This window comes from Ornithorhynchus anatinus, chromosome 4 (assembly GCF_004115215.2).
Source record: "Ornithorhynchus anatinus isolate Pmale09 chromosome 4, mOrnAna1.pri.v4, whole genome shotgun sequence".
Lineage (NCBI taxonomy): Eukaryota > Metazoa > Chordata > Mammalia > Monotremata > Ornithorhynchidae > Ornithorhynchus > Ornithorhynchus anatinus.
The window spans coordinates 135,059,945-135,080,258 of NC_041731.1; the positions used below are offsets into that span (position 1 = coordinate 135,059,945).

Sequence of the window (20,314 nt, forward strand, 5' to 3'; positions counted from 1 at the left end):
CTGTAAAATGGGGATTAACTGTGAGCCTCACTTCGGACAACCTGATTATCCTGTATCTACCCCAGCACTTAGAACAGTGCTGTGCACATAGTAAGCGCTTAACAAACACCAACATTATTAATCAGCCTCTGGGCCATCAATCCATAGATCCATCAGCCACAGGACCCCGTAGCCCTAAATCGGCCCCGCCTAGTCTCCGCCGGCCAGCTGGGGGACGGGTGGTGGCTGCAGGCCTGGGTCCAGCCGCGGCCGCCCGGCGCTTCCCCGTACGGATACCGGGCGTCGGCCCCCCGCAGACGGTGATTCTGGGGGAGGCTTTGCGGGAGGAGGCCGAGCCCGTCCGCGACCCCGACTCCTGCCCTCCCTCACTCGGACCGGCCACACCCGTGACCGGCCTGCCGTCTCGGCCCCTCTCCCGGGCCCCGTGCGGACCCGCTCCGAGCGGGCCCCGGCTGGCCCTTCCCTGGCCTCACGGACGGCTCTGCCAATCCGGCTTTCTTGGTGTAAAAAGCCCCTGTGGTATCGAGACCGCAGAAAGTGCAAAGTGAACTCTCCTGAACTTTTCAGCCACTCACATCTGCTGTGGTTTCCCTTTTGTTGTGGGGTTTTTCTCTTGTGTTTCCCCACGAGGGAATCTGTTTCAGGTCCTCCGGGGGTTGCATCTTCGGTCCGGGGAGCACTAACGATCCCACCCGCAGGGGCAAGGTCGGTCCCTCCGTTCTCGGGAAAGCCATTGCTGGGGACTGAGGAGGTCGGGGCTCCTTTTTTAGGCTAACTAAATCCAGTGACTGAGATTAGGGACTGTTGTTGCGGAAGAGAGCACTCGCCAGTCAAACTCCAACGTGCCAGTGAAATATGTTGAGGAAGTAAACAGTCGGTTCTGCGCTCGGGCCCCTGGTTCGTGAGCGGGCTGGGACCATACGTCTTTTGGCTTACTTGGATCCGGCTAATGACAACAGTGGCATCCGAGCCAAAACGGCTTGGCCTGGTGGGAAGAACGTGGGCTTGGGAGTCAGGGGATGGGGGTTCTAATCCCGGCTCTGCTACTCGCCTGCTGTGAGACTTAATAATAATGTAGGTATTTGTTATGCGCTTACTATGTGCAGAGCACTGTTCTAAGCGCTGGGGTAGATACAGGGGAATCAGGTTGTCCCACGTGAGGCTCACAGTCTTCATCCCCATTTTACAGATGAGGGAACTGAGGCACAGAGAAGTTAAATGACTTGCCCAGGGTCACACTTAACTTGTTTGAGCCTCAGTGTCCTCATCTGCAGCTGTGCCACTTGTCAGCTGTGTGACTGTGGGCAAGTGACTTCACTGCTCTGTGCCTCAGTTCCCTCATCTGTAAAATGGGGTTTAAGACTGTGAGCCTCATGTGGGACAACCTGATTCTACCCCAGCGCTTAGAACAGTGCTCTGCACATAGTAAGCCCTTAACAAATACCAATATTATTATTAAATTGGGGATTCAATCCTACTCCCGCCTACTTGGTCTACGAGCCCCATGTGGGACAGGGAGCGAAGCAGCACGGCCTAACGGCCGGAGCCCGGGCCTTGAAGTCAGAAGGACATGGGTTCTAATCCTGGCTCTGTCACTTGTCTGCTGTGACCTTGGACAAGTCACCTCACTTCTCTGTGCCTCAGTCACCTCATCTGGAAAATGGGGATTAAGACTGTGAGCCCCATGTGGGACAACCTGATAACCTTGTACCTCCCCCGGCGCTTAGAACAGTGCTTGGCAAATAGTAAGCGCTTAGCATATACCATCATTATTAGAGAAACAGCGTGGTTTAGTGGAAGGAGCACGGGCTTGGGAGTCAGAGGTTGTGGATTCTAATCCCTGCTCTGCTACTTGTCAACTGTGTGACTGTGGACAAGTCACTTCACTCCTCTGTGCCTCAGTTACCTCATCTGTAAAATGGGGATGAAGACTTTGAGCCTCACGGGGGACAACCCTATTACACTGTATCTACCCCAGTGCTTAGAACAGTGTGCTGCACATAGTAAGCGCTTAACAAATACCAGCATTATTATTATTATTTTAATCCCCATTTTATTGATGAGGGAATTGAGGCACAGAGAAATTAAGTGACCTGCCCAAGGTCACACAGCAGACAAGTGGCAGGGCCGGGATTAGAACCCAGAGCCTTCTGACTCACAGGCCCGGGCTCTAGACAGTAGGCCATGCCGGTTGACATGATCCCTGCCCGCGAGGAGTGTACAGTCCACAGCACCTTGGTGTCCTTGTCTGCCCAATGGGGATAGGATGGTCACCTCTTCTTCTCTCCCAGGGATGTTACAGTGAGGGGAGGAATGTGCAAGGGCTTTAGAAGATGGATACGCTCCCCAAGAAGCAGTCACTCATTCAATAGTATTTATTGAGCTCTTACTGTGTGCAGAGCACTGTACTAAGCGCTTGGAATGGACAAATCGGCAGCAGATAGAGACAGTCCCTGCCCTTTGACGGGCTTACGGTCTAACCGGGGGAGGCGGACAGACGAGAACGATGCCAATAAATAGAGTCGAGGGGAAGAACATCTCATTAAAACAATAGCAAATAAATAGAATCGGGGTGATGTACATCTCATTAAACAAAACAGATAGGGCGATGAGGATATATACAGTCGAGCGGACGAGTACGGTGCCGAGGGGAGGGGACGGGAGAGGGGGAGGAGGAGAGGGAGAGGGGGAAGAAGAGGGTTTAGCTGCGGAGATGTGAAGGGGGGATAGAGGCAGCAGAGGGAGAAGGGGAGCTCAGTGTGGGAGGGCCTCTTGGAGGAGGTGAGCTTTAAGTAGGGATTTGAAGAGAGGAAGAGAATGAGTTTGGCAGAGGTGAGGAGGGAGGGCGTTCCGGGACCGCGGGAGGACGCGGCCCGGGGGTCGACGGCGGGATGGGCGAGACCGAGGGACGGTGAGGAGGTGGGCGGCTTGGTCCGGTCTGGTCTGGTCACAGCCATCCAGCTCAACCACGGCATTTGCTGAGCCCCTGCCGAGTGCGAGGCACTGTACTGAATGCCTGGGCGAACCCAATAGGAACACACCACACCATCTCTGCCCCCCAAGGAGCTCGCCCTTGCTGGGGGAGACAGGCGAGGCCGTTTCCCGAGAGTGGAGGAGGAGGAGCGAGGGTGAGGTGGAGGGCTACGGGAGCCCGTGGGGGTGGACCAGCGGAAGGAGCGATTGGGCACATAGATGGGCTTATTAATGCAAGCGCCTGTGCAGCCCTGGGGGCGGGAATGGGGAGCGGGCATTGTTATCGTTATTGTTTACTGTTCTATTATCCTCTCCCCAGCTCTCCCGTCGTACAGCGCGCCGCACACAGTAAGCGCTTAATAGATACGATTGAATGAATGATGAGTGAATGCTCCAAGAGAACTGGGCCCCTGGTAATTGAGGGGTATAATAAGAAGAATTCTGGTTATTCTGGTTAAGTGCTTACTTTGTGCCAGGCACTGTACTAAGCACTGGGGTGGATATAAGCAAATCGGGTCCGGACGCGGTCCCTGTCCCACGTGGGCCTCGTGATCTCGATCCCCACTTTACGGATGAGGTAGCTGAGGCCCAGAGATGTGAAGCGATTTGCCCGAGTTCGCGCAGCGGTCAAGTGGCGGAGCTGGGGTTGGAGCCCGGGACTTCTGACTCGCAGGCCTGTGGTCCGTCCCCTTCGCCGAGCTGCTTCTCATCAATCGATCCATCAGTCGTATTTATCGAGGGCTGCTCCCGCCTCCCCCCCGGGCTCCGCCTGGGCCGGGCGACCGGGAAGGGTGGGTCCGGGGAGAGCCGAGGGGCAGGAAGCCCGGCCGGCCGAGCCTCGCCGTTTCTCTGGAACGGCCCGGAGCCGCTCTTCCTCCTGCTGTAGTCAGCGGGGAGGGGTGGGCCTTCCTGGAGGGGGGCTGAGCCCCGGGGTCCGGATGGGACTGGGCCCGGGCCAGTGATAGGGGTTAGGCCGGGGCCCGGGGTAGGGGTACGGGATGGGGGCAGAGGCTGGAGCCGGGCGGCTCTGCAGGTAGCCCACCATCCCCTCAAGGAGGTAGATTCTGGGGGTGGAAGTTGGGGTTAGAGTTGAGGCTCAGCGTGGCTCAGTGGAAAGAGCCCAGGCTTGAGAATCAGAGGTCAGAGGTTCTAATCCCGGCTCCGCCACGTGTCAGCTGTGTGACTTTGGGGAGGTCACTTCACTTCTCTGTGCCTCAGTGACCTCATCTGGAAAATGGGGATTAAAAGTGTGTGAGCCCCACATGGGACAACCTGATAACCCCGTATCTACCCCAGCGCTTAGAACGGTGCTCGGCAGATAGTAAGCGCTTAACGAATACCGACATTTATGAGAAGCGGCGTGGCTCAGTGGAAAGAGCCCGAGCTTGGGAGTCAGAGGTCATGGGTTCGAGTCCCAGCTCTGCCACCTGTCAGCTGGGTGACTGTAGGCAAGTCACTTCACTTTTCTGTGCCTCAGTGACCTCATCTGGAAAATGGGGATGGAGACTGTGAGCCTCACATGGGACAACCTGATTAGGACAATACTCAGCACATAGTAAGCACTAAACAAATACCAACATTATTATTATTATCTCTCCCCGCCGAATGCCGGGGGACCCCTCGGAAACCAAAAGGAGAATTGCACGGGCTATTTTTTAAAGCTCCCAGGACCCCCGATGGAAGTTTTAGGCCCGTACTTGAGCGTTTCAGTTTTCTAATGGAATCTTATGTGGTGTTGCGTTGGACTCAACGAGGAAAATAATGGGAGAGAACGACTCTCCGGTGGGGCAAGAGGAGGGAAGGAGAAAGCGATCCTTGAGAGCAGATACTCCAGTGGGGCGGGAAGAAGGAGGGCAGTGAGAGGGAGCGATCCCCCGGAGCAGAGCCAGCAGGAAGAGGAGGGAGGAGGACGATCGGAGGGTGGAGGCGGAGAGGACGTTGCTCTACTCACCTGCAGCCCCGACCTCGGCCCCAAGAGTCCGGGCTGGAGCACCGCTGACCGGAGGGGCTCCTGGCCTGGCGGGAAGAGGAAGCGATTGCCCCGCCGGCCGTGGGCACCGACCTCTCTCCAGAAACTCACTTGCTTCGTTTGGACGAGAGGGCCTGGGTGGGTGAGATGCCTCCAGGTCGGGGGGCGGCCAGAACTTGCCGCTCGGAGGAACACGAGCCAGTGGGCCCAGACCAGTGGCGAGAGCCAGGACGTGCGTCCATATCTCCTGAGGTCCAGAGCTGTCTCTCCTAGGCAACCTGGCCTCGGAAGAGACAGGTTTGCGTGCGAGTGCACGTATACACGCGTGCGCACGTACGTGCCTTCTCTCTCCGTCCCGCAAAAGGTACTGGGAGAAATTCACTCCTCACTGTGGGGATCCTGGTGTGGGTTTCCTGAATGGGATCTGTCAGTCAATCAATGGCATTTATTGAGTGCTCGTGCTAACTGTGTGCAGAGCACTGTACTAAGCATTTGGAAACGTACAATACAACCGAGTTGTAGGCCCGTTCCCTGCCCACAAGGAACTGACCGTCTAGAGGGGAAGACAGACCTTAAAATAAATTACTGTTACGGTCATGAGTGCTGTGGGGCTGAAGGTGGGGAGAATAGACTGCGAGCTCGTCATGGGCAAGAATGTATCTGTTCGTTTTTATATTATATATGCACCTCTCCCAAGCGCTTAGTACGGTGCTTTGCACGCAGCGCTCAATAAGTACGATTGACTGAATAAAGGGCGGCACAGAAGAGGGAGGAAAGAGGGGAGGTGAGGGATTAGGGAGGAAAGAGGGGAAGGGAGGGATTAGTCAGGGAAGACCTCTTGGAGGAGATGGGGCGTGAAGGTGGGGAGAGTGGTGGTCTGTCAGATACGAAGAGGGAAAGAGGCAGGATTTGGGCGAACGGTTGGCGGCAAGGTAAACAAGATCAGGGTTCAGAGAGTAAGTGGGCGTTAGAAGTCTGTGGTCTGGGTTGTAGTAGATCAGCAAGGTAAGATCGGAGGGGGCAGGGTGATACCGTGCTTTAAACCGGCAGTCGAGAGTTTCTGTTTGATGTGCAGGTGTCTGGGCAACCACTGAAGGTTCTCGAGAAGTGGGGAGACGTGGACTGAACTTTTTTTTTTAGAAAAAGTCATCCTGGCAGCAGAGTGAAGTATCAACGGGATAGGGGAGAGAGAAGAGGCGGGAGGTCAGCGAGGAGGCCGGCGCGGTAGTCAAGATTATTGAGGACGAGTGCTTGGAGCGATGCGGTAGCCATATGAGGAAATTACTTACTGTAGCGATATTGGAAAGGTAGAACCCACAGGATTGGGTGACTTTAAATATTTGGGTTGAATGCAAGCTACGAGTCGAGGATGACGCCCAGGTTACCGGTCTGTGAGACAGGGAGGGTGATGGCGGCGTCCAGGGTGATGGGAGAGTCGGGGGGGAGGGCGGGATTTGGGTGGGAAGATGAAGGGTTCAGTTAGGGACGTGTTAAGTTTGAGGTGTCGGCTGGACTTCCAGGTAGAGATGTCCCGAAGGCAGGGGGAAATGTGAGAATGCAGAGAAAGAGGGGTGAGGGCCGGAGGGGGAGAGTCCGCTGGAAGGTCTGCGGAGGGGTCACGATATGGAGTCCCAGCAGTGCGGGGAGGGGTGGCTGCCCTGGGGACCTCAGTCAGTCATTCGTATTTATTGAGCACTTAATGTGTGCGGGACACTGTGCCGAGCGCTTGGGAGAGTACACTGTAACAATAGAACAGACCCAAACACCACCCACCCTCGGTCACCACCTCCCCGTGGTAGCCCCTTCCCCTTCTCCTCCCACTGGGTCTCGCCCGGGGGTCTGGGGGCACTAGAAGTCCCAGCCTGGCATCCGGGCGCAAAGACCCGCCGCCCCTCGGGTGCGCCCCACCCGATAAGCGCGTCTGTTCGTCGCGGGCGGAAGACAGGTGCCTCTTGCCTCTGGTGCACTCCCCCAAGCTGAGCGCTCAGCGCACTGCTCTGCACGCTCAGCAGGCGCTCGGGAAACAGCTGGGACCGACAGACTGTGTGCGAGGACTTCACGCCCCGGATCTGCGATTGATCCAGGCCCGGTGCCCACTTCGCCAACCCCTTCCTGCTCCCCCGTGATTATCACCTGAGTCCCGGGGGCCGGCCGACCCCGTCCGCAGAAACTCTCAGTCGCTTACGTGTGTGTATGTGAGTCTGGGGGTGGGGGGTGTATGTTTGTGGTTGTGCCTTGGCCTGGAAGAAAAAGCCGGGGCCTGGGCGTCAGAGGACCTAGAGAAGCAGCGTGGCTCAGTGGAAAGAGCCCGGGCTTGGGAGTCAGAGGTCACGGGTTCGAATCCCGGCTCTGCCTCTTGTCAGCTGTGTGACCGTGGGCAAGTCACTTCACTTCTCTGGCCCTCAGTTCCCTCATCTGTAAAATGGGGATTAACTGTGAGCCTCACGTGGGGCGACCTGATTACCCTGTATCTACCCCAGCGCTTAGAACAGTGCTCTGCACATAGTAAGCGCTTAATAAATGCCAACATTATTAGTCTAACCCTGGCTCCCCCACTTGCCCGCTGAGTTAGCTCCCCAGCTTGGCTCGTGGTGGCGTCCCTCGCGGTGGGCAACCCAGGTCTGTTCTTTCATTCATTCAGTCGTATTTATTGAGCACTTACTATGTGCAGAGCACTGTACCAAGAGCTTGCAACGGACAGTTCGGCAACGGATAGAGACCATCCCTGCCCAGTGACGGGCTCACGGTCTAAATGGGGGAGACAGCAAAGCAAAACAGAAGAAAACAGAACAAGTGGTCTGTGTGTAGAACACTGTACTAAGCGCTTGGAAAATACAATACAGCAATAAAGAGAAAATCCCAGCCCACGGCGGGCTTACAATCTAGAGTCAGAGAAGCAGCATGGCTCAGTGGAAAGAGCCCGGGCTTGGGTGTCAGAGGTCATGGATTCTAATCCCGGCTCTGCCACTTGTCAGCTGAAGTGACTTTGGGCAAGTCACTTCACTTCTGTGGGCCTCAGTTCCCTCCGCTGTAAAATGGGGATTGAGACTGTGAGTCCCACGTGGGACAACCTGATTACCTTGTATTCCCCCCCAGCACTTAGAACAGTGCTTGGCACATAGTAAGTGCTTAACAGGCGCTTAGAGAAGCAGCATGGCTTAGTGGAAAAAGCACGGGTTTGGGAGTCAGAGGTCGCAGGTTCTAATCCCGGCTCCGCCACTTGTCAGTGTGTGACTCTGGGCAAGTCACTTAACTTCTCTGGGCCTCAGTTACCTCCTCTGTAAAATGGGGATTAAGACTGTGAGCCCCACAGGGGACAACCTGATCGCCTTGTATCCCCCTCCCCCCCCCCGGGCTGGGGCTTAGAACAGCGCTTGGCACATAGTAAGCATTTAGCAAATGCCATCGTTATTATTATTGTTGTTATTGTCATCATTATTATTTCAGTTATCATTGTTATGTGTTTGGCCTGCACGTTGTGCCTGAGCTCCTGTGTGTTCATCCAATTTGTTTGAGACCCAGGGGTGTCCCCAGACTGTTTCCTGGTTCACGACTCTTACTCATTTCTGTCTTTTCAGCCCACAGGGCCCCGGGACTGGAGGGGAGGGTCGGGGCGTGGGCGGGCTTGGAGGGTGAGGGTTTTTTTTTTTTCCTCCCGGCTCCACTAAGATCCCGGGGGTAGAGCCGGCAGGCCCTGGAAGCAGTCGTGACCCTCTCTCCTGCAGGAGTTTACAGCTGCTCCTGATAATAATAATCACGATAGCATTTGCTGAGCGCTTCTTCTGTGCCGGCACTGTAATAATAATAATAATAATAATTGTGGCATTTGTTAAGCCCTTACTATGTGCCAGGCACTGTTCTAAGCGCTGGGGTGGATACAAGGCAATCTGTTGGGACACAGTCCCGGTCCCCCACGGGGCTCACAATCTTAATCCCCATTTTACAGCTGAGGTAGTTGAGGCCCAGAGAAGTGAAGTGACTTGCCCTAGATCACACGGCAGATGAGAGGCGGAGCCGGGATTAGAACCCAGGTCCTTCTGAATCCCCGGCTCGTCCTACATCCACTAGGCCACGCTGCTTCTCGACGGCCCCGTGCGCCTGCTCTCTCGGAGACTGAAGGGTCTTCGGGCCCGTGCGATGACAGGCTTCCCTTCTTCCCGGGCTTCTTTTGCATGTTCCCGTCTAGTCAGTTCCTGGCATTTACTGAGCCCCTGCTGTGTGCAGAACACCGTGCTGCTCCGCCGTGTGTGGGAACTGAGGGGAGGGGGATGGCTGCCGCTGGAATCGCCCCTCTAGCCTGGAAGCTCCTCGTGGGTAGGGAACGGCTCTTTCGACCCTTTTTATCAGTCGTACTTATCGAGTGCCTACCCTGTGCAGAGCGCTGTACTGCGCGCTCGGGAGAGTACGGGATAACTGAGTCAGCGGGACACGTTCCCCGCCCCAGACGAGCTTACTCTGTGGAATCGTACTCTCCCAAGCACTCAGCACGGCGGTCTGCAGAGAGTAAGCGCTCAGTAAACACCACTGAGGGATGATCGGCCAGTTGGCGGGTGGGCGGGTAGTCCGGGGAAGCCGATCTGTGGCTTGGGAGTAGCGTCGATTGGCCCGAGAAGAGGGTCGGAGCCAGGGAGAGGAAGTTGGGGGGCAGCGAAAACTCGATGGGGAGGGATGCCTAGAAGGGAGACTTGGGAGGGGGGCTCTACAGCCGCGGACACCGGGCAACAACAGTCCTGTCTTTTTGGAATCGTTTCAGGAGGGCTAAACTCCGGCTATATTTGGAGCAGCTAAAACAGCTCGTGCCCCTGGGGCCAGACAGTACCAGGCATACCACTCTCAGTCTCTTGAAAAGAGCCAAGATGCATATCAAGGTAAAAAAACAACCGAAAGCAAGTTGACGTCGTCGTCGTCGTCGCAGCCCCTTCTCCCTGTTCCCCGCTCTCCTTTCCCTCCTCCGCCCGTCCCTTCCTTCCCCCTTCCCTCCCCACCGCCCCGCTTTTCTTCCGAGGAATTCGTGTCTGTGACGAGGGAGGGAGGATGTTTTTCATTTCTAGTAGTAAATTCCCCAGTGTGCTCTCAACGGAATCGGGCCTGTGTGCGGGTTCTGAGCTTCTCCATTCGGTTTTCCGGTGTCCCGCAGGGGATCAAGTGGACAGATCCCGGCTCTGGGAATCGGGAGACCCGCGTTCCGGTCTGCCGTGGGGGAATCAGTCAACCGATCAGTTGTATTTATTGAGCGCTCACCGTGTGCGGAGCCTCGCTCTGAGCGCGTGGGACAACGTAACGGAGTCGGTAGACGCTCTCCTTGTCCACAGCGGCCTTGCAGTCCTGAGGGGGGGACGGACGCTGATATAAATAAATAAAATGTGGATAGGGACATGAGCGCCGTGGGGCCGAGGGAGGGGTGAATGAAGGGTGCGCTTAGTACAGTGCCTGGAACGTGGCACTTAACGAATACCACTTTTAAAAAAAGTGTAAGAGGGACACAGGAGGGGGTGGAAGAACAGGATGGACTGGAAGAATAGTGGAAGAATACAGTTGAATGAATGAACAGGAAACGTGGGCATAGTCCGGGGAGGACTGGGCATGCTGTCTGCCGTGGGCTGGGCCCCTGCCCGCCTATTCTCGTTGTCTTCCGTGTCCCTGCGGGACCACGGCACTACGGGTAGCCCTGCGCCAGCCAGTAGCACTGGTATCAACTCCTCTGCCTAGTTCTCGCCCCAGAAGCCTCGGCACCGGGGCCTGTCAGGCATTCCCGATGGGAGGCTCCTTCCAGTCATCGCTTTTTATCTTTCCGGTCCTGGCAAAAGCACGAGTCTGGGAGTCGGAGGACGTGGGTCCTGATCCCGGCTCCGCCTCCCGTCCGCTGTGTGACCTTGGGCAAGGCACTTCTCTGGGCCTCGGTTGCCTCATCTGTAGAATGGGGATTAAGACTGTATGTCCCGTGTGGGACGGGGACTGTCCAACCAAGTGGGCAGTCTCCTTGGGGTCAGAGTGAATGACGGAGCTGAGACCGTTTGCCTCGATCATAGGTAGTCGGGTGGAGAGACTCGAGAGATTGCTCGGGGCAGGTCTCCTGGGGCAGATGTGACCTCAGCTCTTCGGCTCCCCTTGTGAGCGGTACCTGATCACAATTGGAGTATTTGCGAAGCACTCACTCTGCGCTAAGCGCTCTGCTGAGCACCGGGGCAGCTACGAGTTCAGCAGGTTGGACGCAGTCCCTGTCCCACTCAGGGCTCCCAGTCTTAATCCCCATGTAACAGATGAGGGAACTGAGGCCCAGAGGAGTGAAGTGACTTGCCCAGGGTGACACAGTAGACATACGGTGGAGTCGGGATTGGGGGGCCAGGTCCGAGGCCCTGGGCTCTGTCGGCTAAGCCACGTGGCTTCTCTGTCCGTCACCTATGTTTCAGTCCTTCCCAGTGGTGATAGCTCAGTAGTCATCATTATTATTATTATTATTATAGTAAATATGGTACTTGTTAAACACACTTACTCTGTGCCAAACACTGTTCCAAGCGCTGGGGTAGATACAGGGTAATCAGGCTGGACACAGTCCCTGTCCCACATGGGGCTCCCACTCTCAATCTCCATTTTACAGATGAAGGAACTGAGGCCCAGAGAAGTGAAGTGACTTGTCCGAGGTCACCCAGCAGACGAGTGGCAGAGCTGGAGTTAGAACCCAGGTCCTTCTGACTTCCAGGCCTGTGCATTCTCCACTGAGCCATGCTCTTTTGATCGATGAAACATTTGTTCCCCGGCGAACCTACGGCCTCCCCTCCCTTGCTTCAAGGCTGAGTCCCTGGCCTGCGGGGGATCTGGGGAATCTGTTCCCCATTATTCGGGGCTGATTTCCAGCTGCTGAGGAATCTGGATACCTGGTCTCCATTATTCAGGGCAGATTTTTAGCCTCCGGGAGATCTGGTTACCTGACTGCCATTATTCATGGCTGATTTCCAGCCCCTGGGGTATGTGGATTCCATGCTTCTGGCTACAAGCCATTTTGCCATTTCACAGTTTCTTAACCCTGCCCTCGCCATCAGGTGGATGGCGATTAGACTGTGAGCCCGTCACTGGGCCGGGATTGTCTCTATCTGTTGCAGAATTGTACATTCCAAGCGCTTAGTACAGTGCTGCGCACGTAGTAAGCGCTCAATAGATACTATTGAATGAATGAATGAAGGTAGGTGGGCAGAGGAAAGGAAAGGCACGAAATGGACCCGGAAGGAGAACTTTCTGTTCGTTCGTGTCGGCTCTGGTCGGGGATGAGCTGGGAAAGAGGTGGGTGAAAAAGAGGCTTTGGGTCCCCTGTTATTTCCGGCAATCGAGCCTTGGCGCTCCGTCTCCCACGACTCTGGATCCAGGAGAATTTGGGGCGTTAATTACTGACTAATTGGGATTTGCCCACAATCCCTCTGCGGGAGCACAGATACCCCACTTATGTCTGTGATATGATATTGCATTTATCATCATTAATAGTCATCCTAATAATCTCTTTTAAGTGCTTATGTGTGCCAGGTATTGTATTAGGGATTTTCATTCATTCGATCATATTTATTGAGCGCTTACTGGGTGCAGAGCTCTGCATTAAGCGCTTGAAAAGTACAGTTCGGCAACAGATGGAAACAATTCCTACCCAACAACGGGCTCACAGTCTAGAAGGGGGAGACGGATAACAAAACAAGTAGGCATCACGACCGTCAAAATAGATAAATAGAATTATAGACATATACACATCATCAATAAAATAAATAGAATAATAACTATGTACAAATAAACACAAGTGCCGTAGGACGGAGAAGGAGGTAGAGCAGAGGGAGGGATTCGGGGCGATGGGGAGGGGAGGAGGAGCAGAGGGAAAGGGGGGCTCAGCCTGGGAAGGCCTCCCGGAGGAGGTGAGCTCTCAGGAGGGCTTTGAAGGGGGGAAGAGAGTCAGTTTGGCGGACGTGAGGAGGGAGGGCGTTCCGGGCCAGAGGTGGGACGTGGGCCGGGGGTCGACGGCGGGACGGGCGCGAACGAGGCCCAGCGAGGAGGCGAGCGGCGGCAGAGGAGCGGAGTGTGCGGGCTGCGATGGAGAAGGAGAGAAGGGAGGGGAGGTAAGGGGATGGACGGATTTGAAGCCAAGAGTGAGGAGTTTTTACTTCATGCGAAGCTGGATAGGCAACCACTGGCGGTTTTTGAGGAGGAGAGTGACGTGCCCAGACCGTTTCTGTAGAAAGATGATCCGGGCAGCAGAGCGAAGTATAGACCGAAGCGGGGAGAGACAGCAGGTTGGAAGATCGGAAAGGAGGCCGATGCAGTCATCCGGTCGGCCTATGATGCGAGATTGTACCAACGAGATAGCAGTTTGGATGGAGGGGAAAGGGTGGTTTTGGGCGCCGTTGTAATGGTGAGATTAAGAGCGTGAGCCCCTTGTGGGACAGGGACGGTGCCCAACCTGATTAGCCGGTATCTACCCCAGCGCTTAGAGCAGTGTCCGGCACATAGTAAGTGCTTAACAAGAGAAGCGGCTTGGTGTAGTGGTTAGAGCTGTTGAGCTCACTGTTCGGTCTCCGCGGTGATTTTTGTGGGGCGACGTGTTCCTCGTTAGAGCGAAGCAGAGATGGGGAGTCCTACCCGAGCAGCCGTGAGCAGGCCTGGATCGCTGCAGATCCCGGACCTCCTGCGGCCCCCTAAATTCCCCGCAGCCCCCGAGTGTTCCCCCCGACACACATCAAATCCCCCTGACCCCCTGCTGCCCTCCCAGGCCAACCCAAACTCTCAGACGATCTCCAGCAGCAAGGCGGGGGTAACTCTCGTTGTTAATGGTATTCGTTCAGCGCTCACTATGTGCCAGGCACTGTACTAGACTCCGGAGTGGATAAAAAATAATCAGGTTGGAAACAGTCCATGCCCCACATGGGGCTCACTGTCTTAATCTCCATTTTACAGATGAGGGATTGAGGCCCAGAGAAGTGAAGTAATAATAATAATGATATTTCTTAAGCGCTTACTATGTGCCAGGCACTGTACTAAGTACTGGGGTGAATACAAGAAGATCAAGTTGGACACGGTCCCCGTCCCGTGTGGGGCTCAGAGTCTCAATCCCCATTTTACAGATGAGGGGCTGAGGCCCAGAGAAGTGAAGTAATAATAATGATGGCATTTCTTAAGCGCTTACTATAATAGTAATGTTGGTATCTGTTAAGCGCTTACTACGTGCAGAGCACCGTTCTAAGCGCTGGGGTGGATACAGGGGAATGAGGTCGTCCCACGTGGGGCTCACAGTCTTCGTCCCCATTTTCCGGACGAGGGAACTGAGGCCCAGAGAAGTGAAGTGACTTGCCCACAGTCACCCAGCTGACAAGGGGCAGAGTCGGGATTCGAACCCATGACCTCTGACTCCCAAGCCCGGGCTCTTTCCACTGAGCCACGCTGCTTCTCAACTCGCCCACTGTGTGCCAGGCACCGTACTAAGTACTGGGGTGAATACAAGCAGATCAAGTTGGACACAGTCCCCGTCCAATGTGGGGCTCACGATCTCAATCCCCATTTTAGAGACGAGGTAACCGAGGCCCAGAGAAGTGAAGTGAGTTGCCCGGGGTCACACAGCAGACAACTGGTGGAACTGGGAGTAGCTCCCAGGGCCTTCTGAATTCCAGGCCCGTTCTCCGTCCACTGAGCCACGCTGCTTCTTGCCAGCGAGGCAGGGGTTGGGGCCAACCCCGTCCCGGGGCCGACAGCCGCGCCCGGCCTCCTCGTCGCCTCCGTCCCTCGCGTCCCCCTTCCCCGACGGGACGACGCGGGCCCGGGAGAGGGATCGAGCTGGATTTCGCGGTGTCCCGTTCACTTATGGTTTCCGCCCGTCTCTCCTCCCTCCCCCGCGCTCCGTCCCGTGGCCGACGCAAGAAATTGGAAGAGCAGGACAGGAAAGCTCTGAACATTAAAGAACAGCTCCAGCGGGAGCATCGCTACCTCAAACGCAGATTGGAGCAGCTGTCAGTCCAGGGGCTGGAACGGACCCGCACCGACAGCATGGGCTCCACGATATCCACCGACTCCGAGCAAGGTACCCGGCCGGGGGGGCGGGGGCGCGGGGGCGTCTTTTCTGTCTTTAAATGGTATTTGCCAAGCGCTTACCGTGTGCCGGCCACTGTACTAAGCGCTGGGGTAGATAGAAGGTAATCGGGTTGAACACAGTCCGAGTCCCACCTAATAATAACGATAATTGTGGTGTCTGTTAAGCGCTTATTGCGTGCCGGGTACTGTACTAAGCGCTGGAGTGGATGCAAGATCAGAGGGTTGGACACGGTCCCTGTCCCACGTGGGGCTCACGGTCTTAATCCCCATCGGAGACAGATGAGGTAACTGAGGCACAGAGAAGTTACGCGACTCGCCCACAGTCACACAGCTGACAGGTGGCGGGGCCGGGATTAGAACCCACAACCTCTGACCCTCGAGCCCGTGTTCTTGCCACTAAACCACGCTGTGGGTGTGACCTTGGGCAAGCCACTTAAGTTCCCTGTGCCTCAGTTGCCTCACCTGGAAAATGGAGATGAAGACCGTGAGCCCCACGTGGGACAACCTGATCACCTTGTGTGTACCCCAGCGCTTAGAACAGTGCTTGGCACGTAGTAAGCGCTTAACAGGTACCATAATTTTTAAAAGGTGTTTAACCCTCATTTTACAAATGAGGAAACTGAGGTACAGAGAAGCAAGTGACTTGCCCAAGGTCTCCCATCAGGCAACTGGTCCAGTCAGGACCAGAACCCAGGTCCTCAGACTCCCAGGCCCAGGCGCTTTCCACTAAGAATCATTCGGTGGTGTCTTTATTGCTTTATTGTACTTTCCAAGCGCTTAGTACAGCGCCCTGCACACAGTAAGCGCTCAGTAGATATGATTGAATGAATCTATTGAGTGCCTACTATGGGCAGAGCGCCGTTCTTAGCAGGAAGCAGTGTGGCCTAGTGGACGGAGCGCAGGCCCGGGAGTCAGAGGGACCTGGGTTCTGATCCCGGCTCCGCCACTTGTCTGCTGTGTGACGTTGGGCAAGTCACTTCACTTCTCTCTGCTTCAGTGACCTCGTCTGTCACATGGGGAATAAGACCGTGAGCCTTATTCCTTATTCCTTCTTATTCCTTATTCTCTGTGCCTCGGTGACCTCCTCTGTAAAATGGGGATTAGAAGCGTGTGAGCCCCACGTGGGACAACCTGATGACCCTGTATCTCCCCCAGCGCTTAGAACAGTGCTCGGCACCTAGTAAGCGCTTAACCAATACCGACATTATTATCATTATTATTAAAATGGGGATTGAGACTGTGAGCCCCACGTGGGACGGGGACTGCGTCCCGCCGGTGCACCGCTGCTCAGCGCAGAGCCTGGCACACAGTAAGCGCCGAACAACCACCGTAATTATTATGAATCGTCAGAGGAGGGGGTTTACAGTCTAGAGGAGGGCCGGGAGGTGTGCGGGGCTGGGGAAGGCGGGCCGAGGAAGAGTCAGGAGGGCGGGCCGGGGCGGCGACCCTCTCGTCGGCTCTGAACGTGTTCCTTTCTCCGTGCCCCTCCCTCCGCACCGTCGTCCCCACCCCCCCCGCCCCGCCCCCGGCAGAAGTGGACATCGAAGGGACGGAATTCACGCCCGGCGAGATGGACAGTTTGGGGAGCGACGCCGAAGACCCGTACGGTTTGCAAAGCGGCTCCAGCGACGGCGGCTACTCCCGCTCACGCAGACTGAACGCCCGGCTGTCGTAGGGCCCGGGGAGCCCCTCCCCGTCCCTCCCGTCCCCCCGTCCCTCCCCGCCCTCCCCGCCCCCCCCCCCCCGACTCAGGACCGCCTAACTGCAGCACTTACACGGAAAATTCCAGAGAAGTCGGCCCGCCACCGCCCCGCCGGGCCCCGGCCTCCGCCCCTCCCCTGCGCCCGCTGGGAGCGGACGCTTCGTGCCCACGGTTCCCTGCACCGTCTCCACCGGCGCGGATCCGCACCCACCCTGGTTTTACCGCCGAGAACTGTGCCGAGGTACAGTTGGGACTTAAAAGCTAGCTTGATGTAGCCATGAGTATAAATGAAATCATAATCATTCCATTCAAGAAGTATTAAATTGAATGCTGGAAACCCGATGGTGTAAGAAGTTTAATGAGACGAAAGTATTTCGATCTTTTATCCGCCCCCTCCCCCCCCCCACACACACACACCCCTCTTCGGAAACCGCCCGCCAAGCGAGAGAGAGGACGGTTCGGAGGCAGAAGAGCGTGAGCGGGACGGTGGATCCGCTGGGCCGGAGGCCCCCCGCTCGCTGGGGAGAAGGGGAGCGGGACGCCCCGACCCCAGCCCGGCCGCACCGCCGCTCCGCGGCCGTTGCCGACCCCGGAGGGGCTCAGGACGTCTCCCGGCCAACCCAAGAGGCGAAGCGTCCGCTCCCCGCCGAGGCCGGAGAGAGCTCCCGTCGCCCGGTGACCGTCTCGGCGGCCGGCGGGCCCCCGCGAGGCACCACCGGACCCGGCACCGGGCGAGAAGGCCACCCCCGAGCCCGGCTCCGCGAGGGACCGTCTCCACTTGCTTCTTCGGCTTTTTGTGTCTCGCACCCTGACCGCGGCACGTTCGCCGCCTCCCGCGGACTGACAGTTCGGAGCTTTTCGGTGTTCTCTTTGGGGGAGTTTTTTTTGGTTTGTTTTTTTTCGCTTTCTCTCGAGTTCGTCGTGCGGAACTCAGACGACCCAGACTTTCCTAGCTCGACCTTCCCTCGTCCCAGCGGTGAAATCGCCGTTCGCTTGTTTTCTTTTTTTCCCGGTCCCCGCGGCCAATACGCTTCGATGGAAAGGCATGGCTTAGAATCCCAGTATTCAGCTAGAGGATCATTAATCGTCTTTCTTCTTTCGCACACTCTCGTTGCATTCTCCCTTCTTCGAAAAACAAAATGCAAAAAAAAAGTTTCTGCTGTAAAACAGCACGACTTACTTAGTATTCGTCCGGCGGATCAGAACATATTCACCCGAGCTGTAGCAATACGACGAGGATGTATGTCCGTGCAACTTCAGCTTAAGGAAGTCATTTCAGCCCGACTCACCGGGTAAGAGGAGTGATGGACCAGTCTTCGTTATTTACCTGTTGAAAGAAGGCCTTTTAAGAAAAAAAAAATAGTACAAAAAAAAAGCTATAAACACTTTTAGGTAAGTGATTTTAGCAAGTGTAGTCTATATTTCCTGTAAGAGATTTTGTATTCTATTTTCCTAAATGTTCTCATTTACTTGTATCGGGAGGGGACCCGCCAGACCCGAGTCCCTTCCCCTTTGTCATATGGTGCCTTGGTGACCATTTACGGACAGTTTGCCTCCCCTCTTTGTCGTGGTGTAAAGGAAGACGAGGTTTTGTCGATGAAGCGCTTTCCTCTGTGACCCTCCTTGTCGGTGTTCAAGCCCCCCGCTCCCCTCCCGCCAGACCTCGCCCCCGGTTCCGGGCAGGGTGGAAAAGCCGTCTTGGGGCGTCGGCGAGGACGGCGGTGGGAGTCGGCGGGGCGGGGCGGGCGGGGAGGAGTAAAGCAGGACCGTCTATCTTTCCGGGGTGGCTTCACCCCCACACCGCTATCTGATGGGCCCTGAAGTTGCGGAGGGGGAGTTGGCGGGGCGGGACCTCGGAGCGCCCGGCTCGGAGGCCTGGGAGTTTGTACCGTACTGTATAACGTGATAGGACTTTGAACTCTGGTGCCATTTTTAGCCTTCGACAAGTCGCCGTTCGGCCCCCTAGCCCCCTAAACGCAGCTTGGGTTGTTCTCCGGACCCTTGGCCTGCGAGCGTCGGCCCTCGCACCCGCAGAGAGTCGAGACGCGAGTCCCGTCCAGGGGCAGCTCGGACCCCGGCCGGCACTCTCGCCTTCCGCTCGGAGCCGGCTCAGCGGGAGAGCGGGGGCCCCGAGGTCCGCCGGCCGGCCCCGGGGGCCGCCTCCCCCTCTGGCTCCGGGGCGGGGGGAGGCTTTCGGCTTTTCCGGGGGTTGGGTTTCGGGGATCCGGAGTAGTCTTAAAATACTCGCCGTCGGGGACGATGAACTGCGATAGATCCTCTGCGCGTCGCCGCCGGGCGGCCGGCGGCTCCTCTGGTGCATCTAGAACCGATTGCCAAATCCTGGAAAAATAAGCTCTTTCCCGAAGTCACCCGGGACCGTTAGCGGGAAGGACCCGAGGACGGCTAGACCTTAGGCGAGGGGTAGTCGGAAGGCGTCTTCTTTCGCGACAGGCAGTTCTTGTCGGGGCCCGGCTGATTAAGGAGACCGGGATCTCGGCGAGCCCCGAGGTTTCAGGGTGAGCGTCCGTCTCATCCTTAAGGCCGCCGGGAGCCAACCTCTCCGAGGGCAGTGGTCTCCCCGGGAGGTCTTCCAAGTTGAATAGTCAGGGATTTGCCGACCTTCCGTTTTCACTAAAAAAAGGGCTCCGGTCCCATCGGTCTGATTCAACCGAGCACAGAGAGGGCGGCTCTTTTCTGTCCGAGTCCTCGCTCCGGTGGCTCTCGGTCCATCCCGGGCACCGTCTCGGGGGCCACCGGATGCGACGGAGTTATTCTTCGTGTGACCACCAACTCCGGAGCCGCCCCTCCCACTCCAAGCTGGGAATCGTGCAGGAACATTCCAGAATCCGCCCCCTCCCCTTCAGGGCCGCCTCATCCCCCGCGGGGCTTGGGCACCGAGGGCTCCGCTGATGAGCTGTTTCTTCTTTGAATTCTGAGTAGTTTTCATTCTCGCCGTGGTGACCAAAAAGCGAGGGCAGAAAAGAGAGTAGAGAGTTGATTTTTTAATTTTTTTTTGCTCGGCTTCTCTGTAGAGGAATCGCAACGGAGAGGAGGCCCGCCGAGCTGGCTTCTCCGGGCACGGCGTTGGCTAGATGTCGTGGGTGGAACCCCTCCGCACCTCCTCTCCCCCTTCCCGCTTCCTCCTCCGCTTCTCCAAGAGGAACCGTTCGAGGGTGTTGGAGATGAGGGTTCCGGCCTCCGTCCCGTTGGAGGTCGGCGTCGGAGGGATCTTGGGCGGGCCGTTGGCCGCCGGCGTAGACGGCCTCTCCTCTCCCGGCCTCCCGCCGGGGCCCGCCCCGGGGAGGAGGCGTGAAACCACTTAGGAGGGTTTTTCCCAGGGATGATTCCCAACCCCCCAACACACATCTAAGATTCCAGCTCGACCCAGAGGGAATCAAGGGTGGCGGGAGTTTAGTGGTGACGAGCGGACGCGCTTTGGAAGGCACGCCCTGCCCGGGCACGCGGCTCGAGGCGGGAAAGGGCCACGGGTGAGTCGAGGGACGGTCCCCGCGTGGTCCTCTGGGCCGGGGGCGCCGGCGGCCCGACCGGGCCGGGCTCCGGCGGCGTTTGAGCCGTCGGGGCCGTGGCGGCAGCCACCCGAGCCGGAGGGGGAC

At 56.9% G+C, this 20,314-nt stretch overlaps 1 protein-coding gene across 3 annotated transcripts in view; it reads left to right on the top strand.

Moving 5' to 3' along the window:
- Positions 1-17,042, top strand: part of MXD4 (MAX dimerization protein 4) — a 55,099-nt gene extending 38,057 nt beyond the window's left edge. For 2 of the 3 annotated variants that reach the window (XM_029063121.2, XM_029063119.2), the window contains 3 exons: positions 9,696-9,810; positions 14,828-14,987; positions 16,531-17,037. In XM_029063121.2, coding sequence (XP_028918954.1) covers positions 9,696-9,810; positions 14,828-14,987; positions 16,531-16,673 — 418 coding nt within the window. In that variant the 3' untranslated portion in view covers positions 16,674-17,037. Of the gene's footprint in view, positions 1-9,695; positions 9,811-14,827; positions 14,988-16,530 lie in introns of all 3 variants that reach the window. The other variant, XM_029063118.1, reaches the window with a different exon arrangement.
- Positions 17,043-20,314: the final 3,272 nt, after the last annotated feature.